Source organism: Tamandua tetradactyla, chromosome 19 (assembly GCF_023851605.1).
Source record: "Tamandua tetradactyla isolate mTamTet1 chromosome 19, mTamTet1.pri, whole genome shotgun sequence".
In the NCBI taxonomy this organism is placed as follows: Eukaryota; Metazoa; Chordata; class Mammalia; order Pilosa; family Myrmecophagidae; genus Tamandua; species Tamandua tetradactyla.
The window spans coordinates 25,439,480-25,461,212 of NC_135345.1; the positions used below are offsets into that span (position 1 = coordinate 25,439,480).

The 21,733-nt window shown below is 34.9% G+C and overlaps 1 protein-coding gene across 4 annotated transcripts in view; it reads left to right on the top strand.

Moving 5' to 3' along the window:
- Positions 1-19,680, top strand: part of ZCCHC4 (zinc finger CCHC-type containing 4) — a 41,548-nt gene extending 21,868 nt beyond the window's left edge. For 3 of the 4 annotated variants that reach the window (XM_077136528.1, XM_077136531.1, XM_077136530.1), the window contains 7 exons: positions 2,273-2,423; positions 3,973-4,082; positions 12,447-12,568; positions 12,802-12,877; positions 14,358-14,409; positions 14,902-15,046; positions 18,578-19,680. In XM_077136528.1, coding sequence (XP_076992643.1) covers positions 2,273-2,423; positions 3,973-4,082; positions 12,447-12,568; positions 12,802-12,877; positions 14,358-14,409; positions 14,902-15,046; positions 18,578-18,713 — 792 coding nt within the window. In that variant the 3' untranslated portion in view covers positions 18,714-19,680. The remainder of the gene's footprint in view (positions 1-2,272; positions 2,424-3,972; positions 4,083-12,446; positions 12,569-12,801; positions 12,878-14,357; positions 14,410-14,901; positions 15,047-18,577) is intronic. The other variant, XM_077136529.1, reaches the window with a different exon arrangement.
- Positions 19,681-21,733: the final 2,053 nt, after the last annotated feature.

The following is a 21,733-nucleotide window of genomic DNA, read 5'->3' on the forward strand; positions in this document are numbered from 1 at the left end:
GAAGATATAAGACCCAGCTATTCTACATAAGTACTTTACGTTTACTGCATGAAAAAGTGGGAATATCTAGATCAGGATTTTCTCATAGCAAATAATATAGTTTTTAAATCGCCATCTTCTATACATATTTCAACCTTTTCACAATTAAGGCATATGAAAGACATATACCTTTACCATTAAGGAAACTTTTTCTCATATGCCTTAATGGTAAAGGTGGTTAAATATATATACAGAGAATAACTATTTAAAATGCCAAGAACTTGGCAATGTATAAGATTCTACAAAGGGTCTGTACAGAAACCTACAACCTCCAGATGGGTTTCTGGACCAGAAGTCCTAAAACCTAGAGGGACCAGCCTCTCTAGGACATCAGCTAGTTCCATCTTCCTAGCCCATATTATTGACAACTTTTTCCAACATGATAAGGTTAGAAGGGGCATAGCCCAAATACCTCTAAAGAATGGGATAGAAAGATCAAAGGTGATGGTGGAATTATACAGAGAAGATAGGGTTTAACAAACAAGTGTGATTGCATTATATTGATATGTCTTTTAGTCTCCAGTATCTTAGAGCAGCTAGAAGTAAAAATTGTGGAATTGTAACCCATGCCAAACTCTGAAATCTGTTATACAACTAATTGTTTTACTATGCTTTGAAATTTATTGCTGTTTTATATATATGTTATTTTTCACAAAAAAGAAAAAAAAGTTGTTTGTGGTAATAAAAAAAATACTTATTCCTTCTAGCTTCCAATGGTCTGGAGCAGTTAGAAGGAAAAAATTTGAGATGATGTTATGGTAGCCCATGACAGACTCTGGGATCTGTCCTGTAACTACTTGTTGAAGAGTGCTTTGAAAACTATTGCTTTTTTCTTTCTTTGCTTTGTATGTTATATTATACAATAAAAAAGATAAAATACATATATAAACAAGGATTAAAGAAAAAAAATGCCAAGAACTTTTTTCGTGATAACTGAAATCAAGGAAAGATTCAAGTAACTTGACATTCGTGGCATAAGCAGGCATGTCCTTCAGGTGGTCAACATTAGGACCTCAGCAACTTATGAGGGGACATTATACTATGGATGTTTTCTTGGGAAAATATTCTTTACTGTTTTAAACTTTGTTGGAAGTTTATGCTTAGTTTAATTTTTTTCCTTTTTTCACTTTTAACTCTGTGGAATTTGAAGGTTTTTGAATATCATCTGTGCTTTAAGTCCTTATTCATGTAAGGAAGTTAAGGCAGTACCTAGCAGCACTTAAAAAATGATTAACTTTCTTGACACACATTCTCTGTCCTGGAGGGAGTTAATAAAGACTCTCTTAGGGAAAAAGGAGTAGAATGTTACAGTATTTCCTCTCTTCAGTAGGGTCTTCTAAATTGATTTAGTAGAACAATATAGTTTTATTATAAAGAACATATAGGTTTATTAAAGTTTAAAGTGCCATTAAACTTTAAAATCTTCTGCCATTTTTGTATACTGTAATCTGTAAATGTTCATTTACTTATATGGATGAGTACTTGAAAACTGCTACAAAGTCAGTAGACCAGACATACTACTATAGTTATAGCTTCTAATTAACTTCTTCTGAAGCAAAAAATAATAAATATCTTAGGCAGTGGTTAATGTTAACTTCACAGTTACTAAAAACACTTTAATCAGCTTGTTGGTCAAATGTGTTAATAGCATGGTTTCATGAACTGGATAAGCTTTGTTGTTCGTGAACTTTAATTTATTACTTATTGTGCATGTTCAAATATGTCATTTTCTGATACACAAAAACTTGAATGTTTAACTGGCAAAACACAGATATAATTTGTACAGTTATTAAACCAAACTCATGGGAGTAGACAAACTAGATAGGAAAAAAAACGTGTCTTATTCATCTTTGTGTTCTTAGTGTTTAGCACAGTTCCTGGTTCTATTGACTTGAATTTAACGTTTTAGATAGTCTTTATGAGTAATGAGTTTCACTCTTTTAGGTTACTAAATTTAGTTTTTAATTTAATCATTTGAGATGTGTATTCCTCTGATAGTGATGGTGTTTGAATTTGCAATTTGAAAAACCTGCTTGTCAAGGAACCCAAAGATAAAATCTTTCAAGGGCTGCATGAGGAGGCTTCTCCCTCAAGTTGTCACTGAGGACTCTGGGGTGGCTGGATGGGTGAAGTTTTCAGTACTGAGAGTGTGCCTGAGTGTAATGCATTCTCCTCCAGATAGGATGAAATGCCTCCATTACTAATTTTGATAATGAATTTTTATTTGTTCCAGGCTGCCCTTGAAGTATGCAGAGCATTTTTACAGGAAGATAAAGGCGAAGGAGTCATTATGGTGACAGATCCGCCATTTGGAGGCTTGGTTGAACCTTTGGCTGTTACATTCAAGAAGTTAATTGCTATATGGAAAGAAGGTCAAAACCAAGGTGTGCAATTTATTACTTACTGCAAAATAAGCATGTATGTATTTTCTGTCAAATATTAGCAAAGCCCAATGGATCAGAGCACTGATAAAGTATACATGTCTTGAGTTCTTATCTTTTTTAACAGGCTTATTTTATGATATAGCAGCCCTTATTATCATAATATACTTCGTCTTATTCTAATTATGTGTTTTTAAAATGGCTTGTTGATAAAATATTTGGTTTTGTTGGGGATAGGGGGCATCATGCAGAATAGCAATGAACTGTTGTCTTTCTTTCATACGTATTTACTTAGTGGTTACTATGTGCCTAGAATTGTTTAAGTTCTGGGAATAGAGGGATAAATATAATGAACATAGATCTCTGCCCTCATGGATTTTACCTCCCTGTTCCTAAAGTCTTACCTGAAACTCTAAGAGGGCACCTAACCTCTGGCTAAGAATTCTAAACTTTGCCAAGATTTGAATGTGGAGAGCTGACATTCAGTAGCCTGATTTATCAGTAACAATAGATACCTGACCCTGAAGGTGGCTTGATGATCTAAGTTATTGTTCCATTTGAAATGGCTTCGAACTTCAAAGTCTTTTATATAATTACCTAACTAGACGATTCAATAATTTTTAGATATGGTTGCTAGTTTGCAAACTGATAGATTGTCAGAAATTGTGATAAAATGTCAGAAATTGTACTATCACACTTTTCCATTAGTTGTGTGATATGTATGCTTTGAGGGCAGAATGCAAACAGAGTCTGAAATGTGACTCACATTCTTAGGTATTTCTCTTATTTGCTGTTCTTAAGTCCACTTATCAGAGTGGATAAAGTTTTTAGGGAAGCAGTAGAGCTTTGTGAGCATGAAATTTGGCTCTTCCACTTACTAGTTGCATGAACTTGAAAGTGCTGCTTAATTAATGTCTTGTAGCTTCATTTCCCATCTATAAAATGGGGTTATTAATATCAAGTCTATGGATTATTGTAAGCAACAGTTTATAACAAGGTTCTAGCATAATGCTTAGCCCCAACTAGGTGCTCTGTAGATGATAGCTCCATTCTCTATGTCTCAGAAAAATTAATCTCGAGAAGATTGTTTTTAAAAATCTTTCATGATTCAGAAGATTGATTTATTCTTGTAAACTGAGAGAGTAAGGTGTGACAGAGTGAAGATTCAGTCTTGGGACCTTCTGCTTCCTAGTCTAGGTTTTCCTCTACTGTGTGACAACTACCTTTAGGTTCTTCAAAGTGATATATATATATTTTTTCATTTTCTACCTTTTTGGCCAATATTTTTGCCTTTTCCTAGACTACAGTGATATATAAATATAAGGATTACTCTTTTATACCCTTTGTACCTTTATTTAGATATAAAGAACATTCTCATTGACCTTTGAGAAAAGTCAAGTTGTAAATGGCACTCTAGTGAACATCCTCTATTTTTGTATGAGCTCTAAGTTTGTTGGACAATTGGACTTTGTTCTGATACCAGAAGTTTTCAATAATAGTTGTTTTAATTTTTCTTTTTAATATCAATTTCTAATTTTTCCCCTCTTTTGAGATCCATTAGATGACAGTCACAAAGAACTACCCATTTTCTGGATTTTCCCCTATTTTTTTGAATCACGAATCTGTCAATTTTTTCCAAGCTTCTGCATGCTGGATTACCAGGTACGGTAAAATAATCTGTTTCCTAGCATGGTTGGGGTGGGGTTGGGGTAGACTTGGTATTCTGATTAAATAAATATTCTGTATGCCTATCCACCATTTTTAGTAAAATATAATACTATAAGCTGTATTAAACACTAAAATTGTACCATGCATAGCTTAGTCCAGTGATTTTTGAATGTCTGTAATACCATGGTGTTTAAGAGAATAGATTCTTGAGTACCAAAATAAGCCTATTGATTCAAAATCTGGGGTGAAACCCTAGGAAGAAAATATTTTATCAAGCTTCCCAGGTGATTATAAAGGTAGCTAGGTTTTATTTAGACCAATAGATCTAATCTTTTATAATCACTAGAAAATTTCTTAGCCCCCAGAAGCATTATAATAAATATCAGTTTTCTCTGTTCAGAGGTTGTAAAGAAATAAATTGTTTTTTTTTTCTAGTTGGTAGACTGAACTGTATACTTTACTATGCCATTCAGAAGATGTCCAGGCCCTTAAAGAGGGATGTGTCCAAGTTTTTGAAGTGTCAGATAAGGCAGAGTTGTCAAAGTCTGTGAATGTGAGTGTGCTAAATCAGGGTGCTATTTACTGAAGTGAGTTGATCTCCTTCACATCCCTGCTGGTATTTTCCCCATGTCTTAGATGAGAATAGATGCCAGTGTCCATGGCAACTCCCTTTGCCACTCAAGTTCTTCTGCTTTAATGTCCATTTTCCTAGATTCATTCCCTTGAGGTCTCAAGTTATTAATTTCTTGTCACCATCTCTACACTGGGTCACCAAGTGGGCACTGCTTCCTCGTCTGTATTGACATTCTTCTAGCTTGGAATCCTGAATAATGAGCCAGCCTCTGCTTAAAGCTTTTTAAGATAGCACCTGGTTCTAATCTTTCTAATATTGAAGGCCTATGCCATTATGAAAATTATTTTTCGATTCTGAAAGACACAGCTTTACCAAAAATAAGGGACAGGTATGATTCCACCCCAAACAGCAACTATAATTGCTAAATATTCACTTTCAGTTTTTTGTTTTTTTTTTTACATGGGTGGGTACCAGGAATTGAACCCAGGTCTCCAGCATGGCAGGCGAGAACTCTACCTGCTGAGCCACCATGGCCCATCCACTTCCAGTCTTTTTAAAAGCACCTTTTACATATTTGTAATCATAGCAATTTTGAGTTATACTTTTTTCACTTTGTCTTATATAAGTGTACATTTTAAATATAGCTATATGATTTTTATGCTTTTAATAACTAAATTATCTCATTGGGAGACTGTATTATTGTTCCCTTCTTTTTGAATTTATAGTCTTCCTCCTTTGTTCTAGTTTGCTAGCTGCCAGAATGCAATATACCAGAAACGGAATGGCTTTTAAAAGGGGGAATTTAATAAGTTGCTAGTTTACAGTTCTAAGGCCAAGAAAATGTCCCAGTTAGAACAAGTCTATAGAAATGTCCAATCTAAGGCATCCAAGGAAAGATACCTTGGTTCAAGAAGGCCAATGAAGTTCAGGGTTTCTCTCTCAAATAAGAAGGCACATGGCAAACACAGTCAGGGTTTCTCTCTTGGCTGGGGAAGGGCATGTGGCAGACACAGCATCATCTGCTACCTTTCTCACCTGGCTTCCTGTTTCATGAAGCTCCCTGGGAGGCATTTTCCTTCTTCATCTCCAAAGGTCACTGGTTGGTAGACTCTCTGCTTCTCATGGCTATGTCATTGTCTGCTCTCTCAGAATCTCATTCTCCAAAATGTTTCCTCTTTTATAGGATTCCAGTAAACTAATCAAGACCCACCCAAATGGGTGGAGACATACCTCCACCTAATCCAGTTTAACAACCACTCTTGATTAAATCACATCTCCGGGGAGATGATCTAATTACAGTTTCCAGCATGCAATAGTGAATAAGGATTAGAAGAAACGGCTGCTTTACAAAATGGGATTAAGATTAAAATATGGCTTTTCAAGGGTATATACATCCTTTCAAATTGGCACATCCATCTTTAAGGTTTTATAGATAACACTGCCATGAACAGCTTTTATGCATATAGTTTTTCCATATTTTAGGTAAACTCCTTAAAATAGGTTGCCAAAGCTGAGATTACTATATCAAATTTAATGGACATTTTTATGGCTATTGAGATATATTTTCAAAAGTGTGTGGCACAACCAAACTGGGACTTGTTGAGCTCTGCTTCAGGCAAAACCCATATCATAAATCCTTTCAGAGCTGGTTTACTCTCCTATTTAGGGTGCCTAGTTTTCTGTTCCTTGCCTGAAGGATGCTTCTAGTATTGACATTTGCAAAGAGAGATAGCTGCCAATATTTTAAAGACGTTAACTAAGTATACTGGTTCCAGTTTCTAGCAGAACTTGCTGCTTTTGATGACAGTAAGTGATTGTCTAGTGCAATGCCTGACATATAGTAGGTGCCTTATAAGTGCATGAAAAGAACATGAACTCTGATGTCAAATGTATCTGGGTTTCAGTTTTAATTCTATCACTTCCTGGTAGCTCTTACACATATTACGTAGCATCTCTGAAGATCTTATCTGTTAAATGAGCATGGTGGTAATTTATCTGCCTTACAGAGGTTTTGAGGATTATGTGAGATAGCATATGAAAAGACTTAGCCCAGTCCCTAATACACAGCCAAGTGTGGAGTAAAGGTTGTTGCTAACGATGTTGTTTCTCATCATTTAGATAGTCTCAAGGTGGGAGTAAAACTCTTTCTCAAGTCCTTTCTTTGTACAATACCTGAGACATTAAAATTGCATAAGACAAAGCCCCTAAGGAAACTGTTGCATCCACTTTCGTAGAAGAAGAATTTTCACTCTGGGCAGGAGTTTGAAATGGTGTCAAAGCAAAAGAAGGCAGATCCAGAATAAAATTGATGGGAAAGGTTAATGAAGTAACTGATTATTTTTTGTTTAGGTAGCCTGTGTTACTGAGAAAGAACTTTTTAACTATTAGAGTTTATTTCTGAGAAACAGTTAAGATCCACGCTTATTGAAAATAATTATACACTTCAGTTTGTTGGTGGAAAAATGTTCTCGTTAGGTCATATGTATCTGACAGGGTGAAAAGCTGTCTTTTTGATAAAGAGAAAGCCAGCCTTTGCAAAAGAAAAATGAGATAAAAATCTATAAATCAAAACAAAAGAAATATGTCTTTCATGAGTCTTACTAAAATATTGCCTGTGGCCTGCTGATGTTGAAGAAATTGATTTCATTTCTTATAGTGTACTTAGAAACCTTATACCTCCCTTTTGATTTTCCTATTTCTTTTTCTTTTTAAACCTTTTATTTTTAAATATTTACAAACTTATAGGACAGTTGAAAAAAATAATACAAACCCCATACAGGGAACTCTATCATACCCCTAAATCCACAGCTACCCAGATGCACTAGTTTTAACATTTGCCAACTCCCTTCCTCCCTCCTCTTGCTGTCTTTTTTCTTCCTTCCATCCATTTATTAATCCATTTTCTGAACACTTAAGTGTAAGCTGCACACATCATGTTCCTTGAACACTTAGTACTACCATGTACGTTTCCTAACATCCTAAGGATATTCACTTATGTAACCACCCTAAATACAGTTATCAAATTCAAGAAATTTAACTTTGGTATAAAGCTTACACTGTATATTTCAATTTTTTCCTTTGTTATAATAATGTCCCTTTGAGCATATCTCCTTCTTTGCTAGATCCTGTCTGGTATCACGTATTAAATTGTCATTGATCTTTAGTTACTCTAATTATGGGAACATATAAGTAATATGAACTTTACCATCTCAACCACTCCCAAGCATACCATTCAGTAGGATTAATCACGTTCACATCGTTGCGTCACCACTTCTATTACTAAAACTTTCCTACTTTCCAAACAGAAACCCTACACCCATTATGCATTAACTCCTCTTTTTCCCTACCCCTTGCCTCTGGTAATCTGTACTCTAATTTTCTATCTATGAGCTTGCATATTCTCCAGTATTTTCTTTGTAGTTACAATGGGGCTTAAATTTAATATCTTAAGCGTATAAAAATCTCCTTTACCTTGGTACCAACTTTACTTCAGTAGTTGTTTCTGTTAGTTCACTAAGATGTTTCTGTTTACTTCAGTAAGATGTTTCTGTTAAGTTCTCGCTGGATGTTCAAAGCTTCTGTGGGGGGTTGGGGGCTCTGAAGCATTTCTACTATTACAAAAGATTTCAAAAACAACTTCTCTGAAATTGTTATTAACCCCTTCTGAGTCTTTTGCCTTCTTCCTTTTCTTACTTTGACCTCATTTCTCCATTTTTGGTACTTTTTTCCCGTTTTAGTAGCCTTATTCATCAAATTAAAAAAAAAAGGAAAGCCTCTCCTTCTGCACTGATAGTCCTTCATAGGCCTTCTTTCTGACATTGCCTAAGATGATAATAAGTCCCCATGCAACAATGCAGTAAAACAACAAAATCACTGTCTCTTATTTCAAAATACTTTTCAGGTAAGAGGAGGGAGGAAATGCTGCAAATCTTCATAAAATATAAATTATGTAGACAGTTCAGTGATAAAGCAATTGATGAGTACAGAACAAAATAGCCATAAAAGACTTAGAAAGCCAAAAGTTTTATTAAGGGTAGATTAGAAAGGAAGGATGTGAAAAGAAATTCTGATTTAAAGTCAGAAGAAGTGTGAGTCCTTGCACTGCCTTTTGGAGGCTATTTAATCTTGTGGGGAAGTCACTTTATCTTTCCAGGTCTTTGTTTCCTTACCTATAAAATAAAATGATTGAACCAGAACAGAGATGGCAGATAAGTTTCACTTTTAGTGCTAAGCTTGATAAATTGGAAGTGACTTTCTAGGGAATTTGTTGAGAATATCAGGCTCAGTGGCAAAAAGTAACATGATTGATTGGTGAAGTCTGCCACGGGGCCAGAGGCAGGGAGTAGGCATTCTGCACTTTAGTTACCATATCAGAACTAGATAATGTCACGTCTCTTCCACCTCGGACATTCAGTGATTTCTGTTTAATTAATATGGGATACTTGCTTAAATTGTCTACAGTAATGCTATTTGCTTTTATTTAAACTATCCTTTTTTTTTTTTTTTTTGAAGTCAGCCTGTATAGAAACCTCTCTTTATTTTTCAGGGCTGGTTTCACATTCAGAAATAAAGGTATTTTTGTAGGTATTTCTAAGAAATTGTTGCAAAATGCAAGATGACAATTTAAATTCTTAAACTCATTATATAATACACATAAAACATTTAATGGGTTTGTAGTGAAAATTACTATGTGTAAATAGTAATTTTAAATAAGAGGTTACTTGGGATATGGAGAATATAACTCTAAGACCTAATTGCTTAGGTAGAAATTGGTTGATAAAACTAAAAAGTACACTTGGGACCTTTAGAATATATGGAAATTAAAAATAACCTTAGCGAGTTACAACATGCAAGTACTCTGTTTTATTTAATCTCTATTTTGTGGCATGATGCCTGGAACGTAGTAGGTGCAAAATAATGTTTGTTGATTCGAATGTCTTTGTCACCATATAATTCATTTTACTCTCATGTTACCAAAGTTATTTGCGTACAGATAAAATTAAAAGTTAAAAATTAGGAATTGCAGAGATTTTGTGCTTTCCTCATTTCTATACAGTACTTCATCACATTAATCAGTTCCATGGGAGAGATTTTCTATTTGAAAATGCCTCTCATCATCATTGTGAGTGAAATGTCAGGGATAATGATGAGAAAATGGTGTATCAGCTCAACTACTAGTGATATGCAATTTGCAAAATTGTGTTTGCTTTACAGCACTTCTATAGGAGGTTTATTTGTGTGGATGAAGCTATGAAATATGGATGCATGTTAGAGGTACATTAATTTACCCTAGCAGCATGCATTTTACATACCATATGTTTATAGTTAATTAGCACAACAAACCTGCATTTAAAAATAATAATAATCTCAATTAGGTTATGCAAAATCAAGCAATCAGCCACCTTCCTGACATGTACATACTCTGACTCCTTGGGTAACCATAAAGAAATTGTTCTTTTTTTCCTCCTCTTCCATCTGTTGTTATATTACATGAAATATTCCATGCACTAGAAATCTTTCTAAAATATTATTTCCAACATTTGAAAACCTTTGTAAGATTCTCTTGGAAAGTACGTTTTTTTCTTATGACACTCATAAATGTTCAAAACATCTTTGTGAATTTAATAAAATAACATGTTTATTGAGTACATAGAGGAGTTCATTGGGGAAAAATTATTAATTTAAATCATTTAAGAGAAAAGTTTCAGGTACAGTATTAAGGTGGTTTTGATGTCAAATCTATTTTTGTATCTTAGCCTCAAATAGGTAACATATATTCATGGAGTTTTAAAGTTAGAAAGAAACATAGAATTAACCTAGGCTAACTTCCCAATGTGATAGCCTGTCCACTAAATTCATGACAAGCCTCATCTAACCTCACTTGAATGCTTTCAGTGAGCAGAGTCCTACAGCAGTACAAGGCAACTCAATTTATTTAATAGCTCTAATCATCAGAAAATTTTCTCATATTAAGATAAAATATGCTCCCCATTAACTTCTAACCATTGGTCTTAGTTCTGTTCTCTGAAGCAATAAAGGATAAGACTTAATTTCTATTCCAGTGTGTCAGTTATAAAATAGCTATCAGGTTCTCCCAGTCTTCTCTTTTCTGAATAAACACGCCCAATTTGTTAAACTATAAATCTTATTTATTCCCACTATTTTCAATAGAAATGAAGTGGTTTATCATAGTCCCTTTTAAAATTTAATGACTGGATGCAGAACTTCAAGTATGATCAAACCTCATACTTTGCTTGTTATGGTATTTCATGTCTGTGGGGCCAACTGTGAGTCCGCCCCAACTTTTACACAGCTGTATGATGGACTCCCCATGCCGACAGTTAGCCACAAACCTCAAGGGCTTTTTTACATTCTTCCTTGCTTAGTTGGGTCTCCTTATGCAGAATGTATTTTTTTCCCACTGCTTAAGGTTATTATTATTATTCTGGACAAGGCACAAGAGAGAGCTGTGGGATATGCCATTAACACCCTTTCTTTTCATTGTCAGCAATACCTTACATTTTTGTGATTCACTTATTAAATGAGCTAAATTGCAAGCCAGTTCTACTGTGTTCTTAGAATCTGAACAATTCATTTCAACTTATTTGAAAATTGGGATCTACCTGTATTGATCTCTTAAAATCTCATGATACTCTTGTGGACAATCTAAAGCAATGGTTCTCAAAATTTATTGTGCCAGGAGGGCTTGTTAGCACACAGATTGCTGGACCCACCTCTAAAATTTCTGTTGCTGATCCAGATGCACACTCTGAGAATTGAGAAAGATGGATTTAGCGGTCAGGTGGATAAATAACAGGTTTAAAACTAAATTGAGAATGTGTGTGGATAATAGAGTTTGGAGGAGGAGACAAAAGCAAGCAGAAACCATGTTTGTTGGCTTCGATTTACTTTCAAGATTATCTACTGAAATTGAAAGTTCAGTGGGGGATCTCAAGGAGAGGTCAGTGTTGAAAGTTGTCACTGTTGGGAGAACAGCTCTGGTTGTGAATGTCTCTCTTCTCCATCCTTCTCTATCATAGGCCAGACCCTAAGCCAGGTATTTTACATTATCTTATTTAGCCTTCACAGTAAAGGTAAATATCAGTAACTTCCTTTTAGAGATGAAAATTATGTAAATTTGCCGAAGATCACATAACAAATGAATGTCAGAGCCTCTGTCTGGCTTCTGAACCTGGGCTCTGGCCAGAAAGTGAGAGGACAGGTACTGAGTGGTGGAGGGCCACACTGACATTATTCTTAGACTTGGTAGGCTGAATATAGACATTCATCAGACTTCACACATAAGAATATAAAAAGCACTAGAAAAACTAGCACACATCTTTAAAGGCAGATTTTCTTTAACACCAAAAAATTCTTGATCACATAGCTTTTTTTATAAAGTCTTTTGTATTAGATATAAGATTAGGATTGTTCCATTAATACCAGGCAACATGAATTTATCATAACAACAAATATTATCTTTTTTATAATGAAGTTTCACTGCCATAGAGGCCTATCTGAGGTTGTCGATTAATAAGTATATGCTTTCTTTTTTTTACATGGGCAGGCACCGGGAATCAAACGTGGGTCTCCAGCATGGCAGGCGATAACTCTGCTTACTGAACCACTGTGGCCTGCCCAATAAATGCTTTTAAGGATTACTTATTAAACACTTTGGTTTAACTTGTATCTTGGCATCAGCTTCTTCATATATTGGTTAAAGAATGCTAATGAATGTTGATTCGAGTCCATTTTCTTTTTGCCTTTTTTAAAAAAATTTCTAGGTAGATTATGATAACCATATACTTTACAAACATGGAAAGACAGGCCGAAAACAGTCTCCTGTGCGTATTTTCACGAACATTCCACCTAACAAAATAATCCTTCCTGCTGAAGAAGGGTACAGGTAAGATCACAGTGGAACTTTGATATACAGGAGTCACTGAAAATAAAGTAAATGCTTTCAGTGTTGATACATATAAATTTCTGCTATTAATTTTGTTTGGTTCATAATTTTATATTGAGTTAAATTTCTATTATATCCAATTTGTATAATAGGTGACTTGTAATCTTTTATTTATTCTGTGAATCTCAACAAGCATATGTAGCTGATTTTTCTGTTTATTTCTTTACATTTAGATTTTGCCCATTGTGTCAACGATATGTTTCTCTAGAGAATCAACACTGTGAGCATTGTAATTCTTGTACATCCAAGGTATAGTTTTCTGATAGGATGATTTTTATTCAAATATATTGGTTTTATTTTAGTTTATTAGTTTTATTATATTTTTTTAATGTTATTTTGTTAATATTATATGTATTTATATGTGTTATTGATTATACTTTAATGCTATATTTTGTTTCTAATTAAGAGGACCATTGACTTTTTAAAAACTTCAATTGGCTTCATCATCAACAACAGTTATTTGAATTCATATTTATATAGTATAGTATGACCCTGAAGCTATACCTGTTTAAAACAAGGTACTAAATAAATGCTAATGTTTAAGGACAAAATTAGGATTTTCAAATAAGGCATTGAACTACTAGATACCATTACTGTCCTGATGACAAAATAATAAAAACATGTTCTGTGCACTTTTATGTGCCAGTCCTTTTCCTAATAGCTTTACTTGGATTAATTCATCTAATCTTCACAACAGCTCTTTGAGGTAGGTACAGTTACTCCCTACTTTTTACAGATGAGGAAAGACAAGCTGCCTATTTATTTTTTAGGAAGTTAGGATGATCCTTAAGTTGTTTTGTTTATTTTAACTTCATCCAGCCAAAAAAGTCATGTGAACTTTAATTTGACTGGTAAGCACAAATTATTCCCCAAAGAAAAGATTGTATCATGTAACTATTAGAAAATACATTTTTCATAATTATATAATTTTGTTACTGATTATACTTGTTTTTAACTATGATAACACATCTGATTATATATTTTTTTCAGTAGTTTAGAAATTTTATTTCTTAATTTAAAAAAATTATTCCTAGATCATATGAAGTTCAGAAGAGGAAATAAGATTCTTATTTAGGGGTGCACACATGGGTGATGAAAATATAGACAAAAACAAGGAGATGACTATCAGAAAACCCAGAAGAGCTGATAGTGGGGAAGGGGGAACACTATGATTAGGAAGGGCAAGGTGGGGACGTTTCTAGGGGGCTGGTGGTTTTCTATTCTTAATCTGTTGTTATTCATTGGTATTTATAATACTCGTTAACTGATATGTTCTGTGCATTTTTCTAGATATGTTTTATTTCATGGTTTTAAAATTATCTAAGCAGTAACCTATAATCTCCATTGAAATTACTTAAAGTTCTGAAATTTGAATTTTATTAAGGATTGTGCAGTATAAACACCTAAAATTATAAATGATTAATTCCTTTGAATTTTTTATAGACTTCTTCTTTATGCAAATCAGCCTGCTTGAACTAGAATGGACTTCCAGGATCATTTATATAATACCCCAGGTTTACAGTTAAGGAAATTGAGGCCCAGAGAGGAGGCACATGAATTGAGTGGAGAAATGTGTAAATTAAATCAAATTCTTTAATTGTGAAACCCAGGAAAGTGAGAAATAAGGAATGAATAATTTATACAGATTTTAATAAGACATTTTAATTTTTAATTGTGGAACTTGATTTTCAATAACAAATTAAATATAATTTAAAAATTGTTTTTGTAGGATGGGAGGAAATGGAACCATTGCTTTCTCTGCAGAAAGTGTGTAAAACCTTGTAAGTATTGAAATTTAGTGTTTGAGGTCCTATTCAAACATTTTAGAGATTTTCTTCCTCTAACTAGGATTTTTATTTAATTGTATTTATAAATGAAAAAATAGTTAATGTATCGATCTTCATTAATTTACTTGCCTCTTAGTTTTTAGAATTACCAAAAGTGTATGTTAACTCCTTCATAGGGAGAGATGACCTTTGCTAACCTGTTTCAGTGCACCATTTAGTTTAACTAATTTGATGGGCTTTATATCCCTCATCCAGCCCTTGTGTCAGTGGCTGTCAGCCCATCACTCCTTGGAATAGGGCTGGCTTTGTTGTCATGTAGCAGAAAGAAGTTACCTAGTTATTGTGAGATTCCAACAAATTATAATCAGCTATGCACACTGGTCACAATATTTGAAGTAAACACTATTCATGCTTTCTTATCTTAAAAGTTAATAAAATGAAAAATTATACTCAATAAACTTCTAAATTTTAACTTTTATTTTACAGCCTGGATCCACTGTAGCATTTGCAATCACTGTGCTGTTCCAGATCATTCTTGTGAGGGCCCTAAAGATGGCTGCTTTATTTGTGGTGAATTAGATCACAAACGTACTTCATGTCCTAACATCTCTAAATCTAAGAGAGCTAACAAGTTAGTTGAAATATTTCTTCTACCAGAAAAAAATTTCCCTTTCTGATTTGTACAAGCCATGAAAAATGCAGTACTCAGAAGATTTACATGTGTTCATAAATTAATTGTTCCTTTCACTGTTATTCTCGAGAAAGTACTAACGAAACTTTAGAAGGGACACAATCCATTAGTAATCATTTATTCAAAAATTGCATAAATGGGGAAGGAAGGTTACAAAGAAACAAACAGCTTATTTTCAAGGAGCTTGCAGTATTACAGGGTAAGACATGAAAATAATCAACATACAAGGTAGAAAGTGATTAACTTCCCTTATGAGTCACGTGCAATTGTAATTTGTGGACTAAGAGTTCAGGCTTTATTGATGGAATATTTAACAAGGCTACAAGGACAGATGTGGTAGTAACAAAGGCTGGAGAATGCATTTCAGACTGAAAGTAATGTGTAATTCCATAATAAAGAAATTGTAAAATGAAGTTATTTGTTTTAATTATATCAGGCTTCAAGGAAATTATTTAGAAGTATTTAACATTTAAATATTAAACATTTTATTTTTATCATTTTTTCCATTATTTTAACTTTTCCTACCAATATTTGTATTATAACTCAGAAAAAAGTTATACCAATGACAAAATCATATTTTAAAAAACCATTGCTATTTCAACTGGGCTAATTGGAAAGGTTATAATTACAATTTTTTTTTAACTTAAAAGGATGGTAGGGATTGAATCCTCTCGTTTTATTGGTAAGAAAAGTAAGACTTTTTCCAAAAGTCATACAATTATTAGTTGCAGATTATCAGCTATCCAAATTTAACATTACATGATGATTGAGGTTATGGTAAAAAAAATACCTATTAGTATTAGAAGTATCTCATGCTTTAGTAACTATTTTATGATTGTATTAGAATATATATTTTTTAATTTCTATTTCTTGGTAAGTGAAAATTATTATTTTTTACAACTAAGGCCCAGCCACTTGAATTTCCCTACTAAACTGCCTCTTCTATTACTTTTAATCATTCACTCTATTTAAAAAGATTATTTCACTAAGTCACCCAGGGTGGAAGTAGAATTTTTAAAAATTAAAGAGGGTTATTAAAGAATCTTATAAAATATTTTTCTTTAGAGTCCTTCAAGAGTAGACAATCACCTAATAAGCTATTGGTCTGGGACTATTATGCCATTTGCAATGTAGTTCTCCATGGGAATAGTAATTAAATAACGTGCTTAGCCTTTGATTCTGTGAACTATGATACCTGGAAAATGAATGTACATTTTGGTAATATATTCTAGGCTCTTCCCTGCTCCTTGAATAGCCTCAGCTAATCTATTTGGGAGTAATACATTGTTTTCATTATGAAAAATCATCTAGTATCTTTCAAAATTAGATTTTATCAGGTTTAATTCCAGGAGCAAATCCCTTGGGATTCAGTACACCTGATAATTCTTAAATTCTGTTTTACTCTTATTTCAAAGAAGACTCTTAAACTCCTGTTAACAGTTATCTTCAGGTATTGGTTAAAAAAAAATTATAATGAAACTGACAAGATAAAATTAATTTTTATTTAAAATATTTAGAAAAAATAATTTTAGTAACCATTTAGGAAATGTTCCTCTTATGTTATTTATAGCTATTTTATATTAATTTACTTTTCCTTGGTGTTACTCCTCCCTTAGCTGTGAACTGGAATGATTCTAGCTCCCTCTTGTGGTTAAAGCTCATTTTATCGATTATATACTTGTAATTTAGAGGACAAGTACTAGGTCACTTTAATTTTAAGGCAAAAATAAAGCGATTAATTGGTTTACACTCAATTCATCACAGTTTAAAGACTTTATCCTTGTGTTTATTAATATTACAAATGAATATTTTCAAAACATTTCCTTCTGTTTTTTATTTGCTATATCCCTAGTAAAATCTGATTATAGTGCTGATTTTTATTCTTGCTCATGAGTGGATGAGCCAAAGAGAAATTTGTTTAAATTTTGCATACAGGCATTCATAGCTTCATTGACTTTGCCATCAAGAGATTATAATACACCTCATTAAATTTGCTAAATCACTTATTAAGAAATTATCCTACATTAAGAAAATGGTATGGGGAAAGAGGACATTTTAATAACATTTTGCAAAACAGTATAGAGATGATTGTTTTATTTTAAACTAATGGAGTATCCCAATTATAGTATAAAATCTAAATATGGAAAAATGTAAAATTGTAAGAAAAACTCTGAATCATACTTAGCTATGTGGAACTAATAATAATAGCTAATATTTATTGAGTGATTACTATATGCTTAGCATTTTACATACCTGAGTAATTTATAATAGAATATACAGTATAAAAATAATTAGGAGCACAACTTCTGAAATCAAGCTGGTTCTGCCATTTACTTGGTAAATGAGTATAGTAGGCTTTCTAGCTTCAATTTCTTCACCTAAAAAAAAAAACTAGTAAAGGGAAGCTGGTATCTGGCTACTCTTGTCTCTAAGCTCCTTGGAGCCAAAGATATGATGCCCATTAATTTTTGTATCCCTGACATTTAGTATATGCTGAAAGAACAAAAAGTGAGGTCCAGTAGGGGGTTATATATTGTTTATGAAAGATTTTATAAGCTCCTTTCCCAGGTTTTGATCCTGGGAAGATCAAGATAAGCTTCTCCTAGGACTTATCATGGCTTAGGAGAGGTACATCTAACAAGTGAACCTGCTAGATGGGGAAGGGGAAATTCTCCGACTTGGCAGTACTTTGAGCTCCTGCATGTGCCTTGGTTCATGATATGGCAAATAACATGATTCTTCTAGTTTAGAGAAAGGCAAATGAACAGACCAGCAATCTTTCTCAGTATAAATTCCCTGCAACTTAATTCAGAGAATACCAGATGCAAAGGATCTGTTTTCTCAGGTATGGTTTAGTGTTTTTAGAGGATGAGTTCTAACTTGTTTAAAGCTAGTCTTCAAGTAGACAAGGACCACAAAATGTGGACATCCTGTGTGCCACTTTTGTCAGGACTTTTAGATCTATCAACGAAGAAAAAATTACCTGGAGGACTTATAAAATGGTCTCCTTCAAGTGATACCACTTTTTTCCGGTTGTACTTTTTCATTTTTCTACTTTTGCTAGCTGCCAAACATGTTGGTCTTTTTCTCTAAAAAAAAAATATGATGCAAGGGTTTGGAGATTGAAGTGCTGAGCTGAGTAGTAAGAATAGAACAAACTATTAACAACCAAAAGACCCCAGTTTGTCTTGGCTATTTACCTTGTGGTGTATTTTTCCTGAAGAGATTATTTTAAATCAGTAGTAAGCATCTTCCAAAGAAATTTCTTTTCTCTTCTCAAACATTTGACTTGGTCAGGCCTCTGACAGTCTCCCTGTTATTCTGGTTAGGATTCCATGAATTTATGTTTATAATGCAATAAATTCTTTCCCTCCTATTTTCTTATTTGGTTGGCTAGTTAATTAAACTTCACTATAATTATGTAATTCACTGTGCTCATTCTTTAAAATAATTTAGCACCTTGTTTTTCAGGGCTGTCAGCAAGCAGAAGCAAAGAAAAGGTAATAAGATGAAAATGGAGACCACTAAAGGAACATCCATGAATCATACATCTGTTACAAGGCAAAAGAAAAGGAGGGAAAGAGCCCATCAATATCTTTGCTCTTAAATGTCCAGTGACTTGAGAATAAGAAAGATTTATAGTCCAGCCTTGATGCCATTTTTTGAAAGTGCTACACTGGACTTAAATTCATTTGCTTTCAGAGGTATGCACCTTGCTAAGCTAGCTCTAGGCAGGCAGTACTGCAGGTTTTTGGACTCCTCGTGAGCCTCTAGAGAGCTGGGGAGTTGTCACCCATCCTTAACTGGTTTACTAGCTCTCTCTGCATGTCTTTTTTTTATTTTTAAATCTCTTCTAATCATATTATTTTTGGCTCCTTTATTTGAAATATTGGCATATGGCATTCTTTTGCACAAGAAAATGGAAATGAAAAATCTATGAGGTTTTGTTTATACTAACACAAAAATTGTTACTTTAGATATGGGAATAGTTTAAGTTAAATATTGAAATAGGGCGGGCCACGGTGGCTCAGCAGGTAAGAGTGCTTGCCTGCCATGCCCAAGGACCCGGGTTCGTTTCCCGGTGCCTGCCCATGTAAAAAAAATTAAAATACTATCTTCAGATTGAATCGGAAGATGATGGAAAGAATTTTGAAAAAGATACTCAAAAGATATAAGGATTATTATTAAACAATATTTTTAAATTACTTTTTGCAGTTATCTTTTTTTTTAACAGTTACAATACCCCAAAACATCCATTTGCAAGTATCTTTTGATATTGAATCACTTAAATGTTTGTTGAATGAATGAAACAGTTAGAATTATGCCTTGGTTTGTCATCTGTCATTTAATCTATGTGTAAATTTATTTCTATGTAAAAGTAGTTAGTAGCAGAAGGTAGGATAATTTGGTGGTTAAAACCCTCATTCATATCCTGACTAGCACTTCCTGACTGTGCTTCCTTTGCTTAGGTCACTCACTTTCTAGAAGCCCCCGTTTCTTCACTATTGTAATAGAGATAATAATAGTTATACTTTAGATTTGTTTTAGTGATTAAATGAAACATATGTGCCTCACCAATGGTTCTCCTGTCTTTTGTGAGTAATGTTAACAAATAAGAATTGTAACAGGGACCTAATCCACTGGTTGGTTCAGTATCAAATGTTGGCCCAGTATTATACTACTAAAGGGAATATTGTGAACTCAGAGAACTAACAGTTCATTTCCCCATTTCTCTGCTAGAAATCTGACATTATCTCTTCAAGATTGAATGGTTGGCTTACATTAGCATAATGACTTTCTTTTGTTCCCAAACAACTGCTTTAGTGCAAATTTGAGGTTAAAGTCTTAAGGTCAGAGTCTCTTGTGAGTAAGGGTAAAAGAACTGTATCTCAGCTGATATTTAAATTCCAGGTGAGTTAGGACTTTGGGATGCATCATGTGAAATTCTCAGGCATGTTCTGGGTTGATGGCGTAGCCGTGCATATCAAGTGACATCTTAAGATGAGCCAAACTCTTAGACTTAAGAAGCATCAGAGAATTTTTCTCGCCACCTTTGTTAAATAGATTGCCGTGGTGACAGGAGAAGCACATTTGGAGATGAATGACTAGGAATGAACCTTGTGAAATGATTTCGAGAGTTCTCTCTGATTCAGGTGTGAGGAAGGAGCATTGCCTTTCATAGTGTCCAGCATGTCGGGTTAACTGAAAAATCTCCCAGGCATCTGCCTCTGAAATTCAGATGCCTGAGAGACTATGATTATTGAAGAATTGAGTCCTGATGTTCAGTGGCTATTTTTCTTTAATTTTAAAGATATCATCAATTGTAAAACACACCATTGTAATTATAGCTTTTCAGGGTGGAGGAAAGAAACCATCCCTCATTAATTGTACATAGTAATTCTTAGATACAGAAATAGTTGTTAGGTTGGGGGAACAGTGAAGGGCACTGCAACTGGAGCTGTGGAAGCTGTGTCACCCCTCCCAGCCTGACTTCCGGAACTAATGAACTGCCCCTTCAGGATGTCACCTGACCTCCATCCTTAAAAGCTGCTGCGCCAAAGCCCAATGCGCACTCACCTCCCTCCATCTTGGGTTTGATGAGTTCTGCCTGGGAGTGCAGAAATACCCCCCCCACACTTTAAATTTCTTGGTGTACCTTTCTTCTTTCTCACCCTTTTGCCTCCTAAACCTTTCATCTGGTGCCAAAACCCGGGAGAGGAGCACAGGTGCCGCCCACCTGGCCAAGGGTGCCCCGGCTTCCTTTCTCTTCCTTCCTCCACACAGCCAGCGACAAGGGATCCTTCGACCCACCACTGCATCCACCACAGATTGGGTAGGTCCCTCCCCTCCTAGCCCTGCTGCTGGGTCTCACGGTTCCAAGAGAGCCTGTCCGTTAATTACTCTCTGAAAATCGTGAATTCACGTCAGGTTCTCTTCCGAGGGCTGAGGTCAACAGGTCTACCCGCAAGCCTCATACCCTTTCCCAGGATTCGAAAAGCTGTGGGGACACCCTGCTTCTCGTTTCCCTCGCAAATTCAGGTCCAGGACCTGAAAGGGCCTCAAACCAGGGTGAGACATCCCCTGGGGAGACGAGCCCCTGCTCATAAGTGCTCCGAGGACTGTCTCAGGGTGTTGGGACCCTGACACCCCCTGGGCCAGTCCTTTCTCCTTTGAGACCCATCAGTATGGGCAATAGGTCCTCTCTCATTGGCCTGAAGATGGGACTTTCAATTTTAATATCCTTATGAACCTCCGCAACTTTTGCCAGAGGAACGACAAATGGGCCGAAATTCCTTATGTCCAGGCTTTTTTCCTTCTGTGCTCCCGCCCCTCCCTTTGTATCCTCCTCTCCCTCTCTCTACCCTCCCCTCCCTCCAGTGGCACTCCAGTTGCCATCTTGCCTTTCCCTCCCCACTTCTGCTTCGGCGATATCTCAGTTGCTATCTTCTTCTTCTCTTCCTCCTTCTGTTTTGGTGACGTCCCAGCCGCCATCTTGCCTGCCTCTCTCCCCTTCTGCGCAGGCGACACTCCCGCTGCCATCTTGCCTTTCTCTTCCTCCTTCTCTGCTGGCGGCGCTCCAGCCGCCATCTTACCCCCCTCTTCCTCCCCCAACCCCGGCAGCATTGC